General features: G+C 39.8%; 2 protein-coding genes across 2 annotated transcripts in view; one reads left to right on the top strand and one right to left on the bottom strand.

The window, feature by feature from the left end:
- Positions 1-2,807, top strand: part of stx1a (syntaxin 1A (brain)) — a 58,043-nt gene extending 55,236 nt beyond the window's left edge. Inside the window, exons 10-11 of the transcript XR_004656032.1 lie at positions 1,361-1,937; positions 2,112-2,807. The gene's annotated coding sequence lies outside the window, so the exon portion shown is untranslated. The remainder of the gene's footprint in view (positions 1-1,360; positions 1,938-2,111) is intronic.
- Positions 2,808-7,139: 4,332 nt separating this feature from the next.
- The window catches only part of LOC117942397 (caspase-1-A-like), a 4,949-nt gene continuing 4,758 nt past the window's right edge, over positions 7,140-7,330 (bottom strand). Inside the window, exon 8 of the mRNA XM_034867825.1 lies at positions 7,140-7,327. Coding sequence (XP_034723716.1) covers positions 7,320-7,327 — 8 coding nt within the window. The 3' untranslated portion in view covers positions 7,140-7,319. The remainder of the gene's footprint in view (positions 7,328-7,330) is intronic.

The following is a 7,330-nucleotide window of genomic DNA, read 5'->3' as shown; positions in this document are numbered from 1 at the left end:
AGCTGTTTTCCCTGTTTCCCTGTTACTCTTTTTTGTGATCAAGTTTCTTATATTTTTGGTTTAGAAATTCTGAACAATTACAAGCGAAAACTGGGACATAAACAAGCTTTCCAGGGACAAAAAATAGAGAGAGGAAAGACGGGAAGGAGGAAAACATAAAAAGAACGCAACAGAAAGAGTGACGTCCCCAGCTTACAAATAACACATACAGAATGATATGATACAACAGATATTAACAAACACATACATAATATATACAGACACTCACACAGACAGACACAAGACAAGGGACCAATCACATACGCAAACAGAAGTAAAGGCTGAAGCACATATTTATAACAGGGACTTCAAGAACTCAGCAATGTGGAGCCAGGTCTCCAAAGTCTTTCCTGGGGCTCCATTAATGCGAGCTGCACATCCAAAAAAGAAAGGATCCATGTATAAGCAGACAAGTTATGAGGTGGTTTCCATCAGGATGCAATAATATTCTTAGCAGCTGTAAGTCCAGCAAACACAGCATGTTTTTGAGCCCTGGAGAGCTGAATGTATGACAGGTCACCCAGAATCAAAACACCGACAGCAACGGGTACAGGAACCTCAATTGAGGCGGAAACCCTGGATGCTTGTCCCTGTTACTCACTTTTTGCTAAGCTAAGCTAACCAGCTGCTGGCTCCGACTTCTTTTTTTACCATACATGAGAACAGTATCAGTCCTCTTATTTAACTATTGGTTGCCAAAATGCTAAACTATTCCTTTAAGAATTGATTAAGACTTTTGATTCCAAAAGTAGGACATTGGCTGTTTATGAATGTGGAGGAATGCATGCTCAAAAGACATGTTTTGCAATTTACCTTTAAAGCCACTGTGTAGATTTTTGCAGGAAAATCCCTGTGAACATCGGCTCCGTCGTATCCTATTATTTCAGGAGGTAGCTCCATGCATTGCTGTCTGCCACGTTGCACTCTTTGCTGCCACCAGATGGCACCCATATTGAGGGTTCCCATATTCTTAACATAGGGGCTTTAAATATGAGAACCATTCACGTTTGAGGCTTGTGTGAATGTACTGTATGTTGTTTGATGTGATATGATCAAAATGCAGGAACCAACCATTTATGGTCCAAAAAGTAGAGGATATGGAAATGCTTCTAAATAACAGTCACACTCCAACATCATCATAACCAAGCTACATTGAAATCAAATATTACTTTCGGCTTTTCTTCTGAACTGCATTTTGTTCGGATTATTATAATATTGTAATGTATTAAGTGTTGTCATATCTCTAACATGTTTTCCTCTGCTCCCCATTTGCTGCCATTGATGAATGTTTTTCTGTTCTTGTTAACAATTGACACTACAGAAGAAAATTATGATTATCATATGCTGTGTGATTCTGGGAGTTGTCATTGCTTCTATTGTTGGGGGAACGCTGGCATAAACGTCAACCACAGTCGCACTCATAGACACACAACGGAACAAGATACAACAGATTTACATTTTTAGTTTCCTGTTTTCATAAATGCAATCTAGGTGCATTATATTGTACGACACATTTTACACACGGCATACAGGGCCAGAGGTGTTTTCGCATGAGTTGCTATTTTGTAAATGTGTGGTGCTGCAAACTGTTTATCTGAGTGTTGAGTGTTGTCAACGATAAGATGTTTCCAAAAGTGAATTCCTGAATTTACTAAATATGTAACACTATACTAATACATTCCAACTTCCAAATATGACATTTATTCAGTTGTGATGTCTATTTTGTGTTGTAAAGGGAAAGTTATTGGCCACTAATCTGCAGTGTTTTTATAAAGCCACATTATCTATAGATCTACTGTATATCTTTATTTACTTAATCTTTTCTTTTAACGTTCTCTCTCTAATGTCCTCTACCTCCCATCAAAAGCCCTGCATGGTTTAGTTCACTGTAAAGTAGTGTTTTTTTTAAAGATTAGTTTTTGGGGCATTTTTAGGCCTTTATTGAGAAAATAAATGGGAATGACTTGCACCAATGGGCTGCAGGTCAGAGTCAAACCCGGGTCCACTGCGTTGAGAAGTTAATCTCTATATATGGGCACCTGCTCTACCAACTGAGCTATCCAGGAACCTAGTTTTTATTTTCTAATGCAAAGGGGACAGACAACATGTTGGATAGTTAGCTCATCACAATGCCAAACATTTTCTTGTCATATCTTGTAGTTCACAGAAGCCATGCTGTTGTATTAAACTTCATCTGGCCTAACCAGTTGTGCAGCATTTCTGGCCGGCTGCTCCAGTGTTGCGTGAGCATGGGGAAGAGGATATATGTGTGTTTATTTGTAGCTACATGTTTGAACGTGCTGAGTGTGAGTTGTGGGATGAAAACATGAGTGCTTGTTATTAGCCACCTGTGTCTTTGTTTTGTATTAAACTGTAAACTGATATAAAGCTATCTAACACTGCCAGTATGTTCAAAAAAGATGTTATAAATTGAGTCTAGTCAGGTTTGGATTGATAATTCTGGTCTGTAAGTGACAAACTGTTGTTTTATGTCTTTTTATAAACCCGAGCTTTAAGCATATTCTTTGTCGAGCTACTTCACTGTTCATTTTCATGAGTGAACATGAGTCAGTGAAAGTGTCAGCATGAACTCAAAGTAGCCGTGTAAAAAAAAAACTCTCCTTTCTGTTTTCAGACATGCACAGAGACTGCAAACATGTTACCATGTTGCCTACTCAACTTGTTGCCTTTGTGGTGTATTGTGATAAAATGGTTTGGTTTTCTTTACGTTCGTTTTGTTTTTTCAAGTAAAGATTGTCTGAAAAATTCCCTTCAGAGTATGTCCGTTACTTTACATAAGTACATTTAAAAAGACAACGTTTAAGTCCATTAAACGGAAAATCTTGGTTCTTCTCATCACTGTGGTCGTTCTAACTCTCAGTCGTGAAAACTTTGCACTAGTCACCAACTCTATAGAGTTTTATTAGAGGCAACAGTGTTTTTTGTAGAAGAAGTGTTGATTTTAAAATAGGATTGGGTGGTAATATGGTATACCGCAGGGTCTTAAAAATAGCAACGGTATTATTTTCAATACCATCATTAAAAAAAATGCAATGCACTTATATAGGAGACAAGGATAAAATATTAACTATAATTTATTTAATGCCTAAAAATGCTTATGCGAAGTTGTCATCACATGACAGTGGGGGGGGGGGGGGGGATTTGTTGTTGCCGTCTGAGCCTTAGGTCATCATTTTTAATTAATCTCAGTAATACTGTATTCCGCGGTAAAATAAGGAGGAAGTTTGACGGTATAAATATTTGGATACCACCCAACTCTAATTTAAAATCTCACTTAAATAACCAGGGTGTACTATTAAGTGGTAGTTAGTGGTTCTGTTGCAGATTGCAACCAACTGAATACCTCTCACCCCTCCCATTCCAAGAGTGTAGTAGAACCTATGGTTAAAAGCCAGTGTTTGGTTTGTCCGTCCTGGCCAACTGTAGAAACATGGTGAGCAGCTTGGTCGGCTCTGTGAAAGAGGACACACTTCCTACGTAGATATGAAGTGCTCAATCTAAGTTAACAAAAACACATTACAGCTACAGTGGGGGTCAAAAGTTTGGAAAACCCCAGGTAAATTTTTTTATTAATGTGCCTAAAGAAGCCAAGAAAAGGCTCCAAAAGGCATCAAATGACAGATTAGACATTCATATAATATGTCACAAAAAAGTTTGATTTCCATTATTTACACTTTCAAAATAACAGAAAACAAGGTGGGGGGGTACAAGGTAATAACTCTGCAGGGTGCCCAAACTTTTGCAATTTTGTTGTTGTTTTCTGTTATTTTGAAAGTGTAAATTATGGAAATAAAATCTAACTTTTTGTGACATACAATACAAATGTTTAATCTGTCATTTGATGCCTTTTGCAGATTTTTTCCATGGCTTCCTTATGCACTTTAATAAAAGGCCTGAATGATAGTCTTGGGTTTGTTCAACTGCAGTCTGAATTAGACATATCCACAGGGTATCTTCCAAAGGTTCAGTCTTCTTACAGCAGAATTCCACCCACATGCAAAGCTCTGACATATAATACTAACACAAAGCAGTCAAACCTGACGACTGTTTATACGACTGTTGATTTGCTTGAGTTGATTTGTTGATTTGACCAGCTGGGAACATAGTCCTGTTTAACCAGGCCAGGAACACAGTGACCAAAGAGATCAAAGCAGCTAAGAGGAGCTATGCTAATTAGCTAGAAAACAGCTTTACAAACAACGATCCTCGGTCAGTATGGAGAGGCCTGCAGACACTCACAAACTACAGGAGACTATCCCCCAACACTGCTGGTCCTCAACAACTGGATGAGGAGCTAGATGGTTTTTACTGTAGGTTTGAAAAGCCCACAGTCACCCCCCTCCCCCATACCAACTCACACTTCAGTCAGTCACCTCCCCCCCTCTGGCCCCTCACCTGCACTCACAATCTGTGAAGTGGATGTGCGTCAGCTCTTCCAAAGGCAGAAGACCCACAAGGCTCCTGGCCCAGACGGTGTGTCACCATCCTGCCTGAAAAGCTGTTTATACCAGCTGGCCCCCATCTTCACTCAGATCTTTAACAGATCTCTGGAGCTATCTGAAGTTCCTTTTCCCTCCTGCTTCAAACGCTCCATAATCATCCCAGTCACCAAAAAACCCTCCATCTTTAAACTAAATGACTACAGGCCTGTCGCTCTGACATCTGTAGTCATGAAGTCCTTTGAAAGACTGGTGTTGGCCCACCTGAAGCACATCACAGTCCCCCCTTGCTGGATCCCCCTGCAGTTTGCTCTAACAGGTCTGTTGATGATGCAGACAACTTGGGACTACATCCTGCTACACTCTCCAGGCGCATATGCGAGGATCTTGTTCGTGGACTTCAGCTTGGCATTCACCATCATCCCGGACATCCTCAGCACTAAACTCTCCCAGCTCACTGTGCCAGACTCCACCTGTCAGTGGGTCACAAACTTCCTGACTGACCTGAGGAGGCAGCAGGTGATGCTGGGGAACATCACATCCAGCACACGGACTATAAGCACTGGCGCCCCCCAGGGATGTGTGCTTTCCCCACTGCTCTTCTCCCTTTACACCAATGACTGCACCTCAGGAGACCCATCTGTTACACTCCTGAAGTTCGTTGACAATACAACGGTTATTGGCCTCATCTGGGACGGTGATGAGTCGGCCTAGTCAACTGGCTCTCTAGGGCCACTGACACTGACACCATCATCAGAAAGGCCCAGCAGAGGATGTACTTTCTGCGCCAGCTCAGGAAGCTCAACCTGCCTAAGGAGCTGCTGGTCCACTTCTACACAGCCATCATCCGGTCTGTCCTCTGCACGTCCATCACTTTCTGGTTTGGATCTGTCACCAAAAAGGACAGGAGCAGACCACAACGGACAGTCAGGACTGCAGAAAAGATCATCAGTGCCAACCTGGCCTCCGTTCATGACTTATACTCTTTCAGAGTCAGGAAACGGGCAGAAATCATCACTGCAGACCCATCTCACTCCGGACACAACCTTCCCAGCTTCTCCCCTGCAGACGCTACAGAGCCCTCTACGCCAAAATCAACAGACTCAGGAACAGTTTCTACCCACAAGCCATCTCTCTGATGAACAGCTGACTTCCTACCCACAGGGTCAGGTTCAATTCTGTGCAATAACCCAGTAACACTGTCTCTAAACAGCACCTGTTTACTGGTTCCACTTATCATTTCCCTTATTTAGTATCTATTCATCATTCTCATATCTCACATATAAATTATTATTTACTATTTACTCATCATTCCCATTCTCATATCTCACTTATTAGTTGTTATCAATTCATCATTCTCATTCCATATTCCAGAGCTGGTCATAATTTTAATACTGTTAATATTGTAATATAATAACATAATACTATTTATCCCAGTATCTTTTAAACTATGTTCCACATTTAAACTATTTGTATTGCACTCTTCATTGCACTCATGCGTCTATATTGTTTCTGTTTAGAGTATTTACATATTAGTGTGTGTATATATTGTTTGGTTGTTTTGTATGTGTAAGCGCGTTGTGAGAAAACGTTCCAAAGTAAAATTCCTCGTATGTTTCCTCATACCTGGCAAATTAAGGTTATTCTGATTCTGATTACTTGGCTCTATGGAATTTCTAACATGGATGGGGTGTGTCCTGTTTCCTATTTTCCTTCACAAACCACTTCTTTCTCTTAGCCTTCAGGACTCTGAACTCCTTCCTGTAGTACCCTCCTCACATACCACTGACACGCATTACACTGATCATCTGCTCTTGTCCATTTATGTATTTGTGCTACTTAGAATAATATACTGTACCATTTTTATTTTTAAACTGGTTCTACTGGTTAACTCATGTTTCTTTATCTTCAGAAACGTTTTTTGCTTTTATTGGGTTTGGTTAATGAGTCTAAATGGAATGTTTTTAATCGTTAAAATGCTTGCAGCTATACGTGCATGTAGGCACAAACAAAGGCACAAGCCAAGGAATCAACTTAAGTCAAGTTTATTTGGATAACTCATTGCCACACATAAAGTAAAAGAGGATGACATAGTTGTTGTCGGAACAGCAGACATCCCCAGCCTAGCCCAACTATTCGCACAAGAAAACCATTTGAAAACATCATAGTTCTGAATGTTAGTGTCCTACCTGGACAAAAAGTACGGTAAATGCCCATTCAATGTTATAATGTCACATTAAGAATCAAAACTATCTTTTTAGTTGTGCACAGTTATTAATGTTTCATGCTAAAGTACTGATGATTAACAGAGGCACTGTGTCTGAGTTAACGACAGTGCTGTCTGGTAACTTTTAAGACATTTCAAATGAAAAACAATGTTGCTTTGGCTGTATAGAAAATCCAAGTGATTTTATAAATTAGATTTCTTGTGTTTTTAAATTTGATGTTTGTGTTCCTGTACTTCAAAGGCTGACACACTGTTAATTATATATACAAATATAAATGAATAGTAAAGAATAGATTATATGACTCATGTAAGATTCCCCCCACCCAATTACAAAAGAGCAAAACACAAAGACTAAAAGAGACACAAAACGACACAACTTTATTTTTGTAGATCTAGGTTGAGTATTAGTTGTCAATTTGTGTCTATTGGCATATTTTTTCTGTCACTTGGGTCACTGGCCCTCGCCCGGCAGGCCCATTCAGTGATTGATCCAAAAGTTTGATCAATTTACCAAGTAGCTAACTTCAAAAAACATTGCAAGATAATATAAAATGTGGCTACAAATCTGTGTTAAACAACAGTGAATCCTGCCCTTAGAGGCCTG

Source organism: Etheostoma cragini, chromosome 3, assembly GCF_013103735.1.
Source record: "Etheostoma cragini isolate CJK2018 chromosome 3, CSU_Ecrag_1.0, whole genome shotgun sequence".
Classification (NCBI taxonomy): Eukaryota; Metazoa; Chordata; class Actinopteri; order Perciformes; family Percidae; genus Etheostoma; species Etheostoma cragini.
Note: the sequence above shows the minus strand (reverse complement) of the source record. Positions and strands in the feature narration are given on the sequence as shown.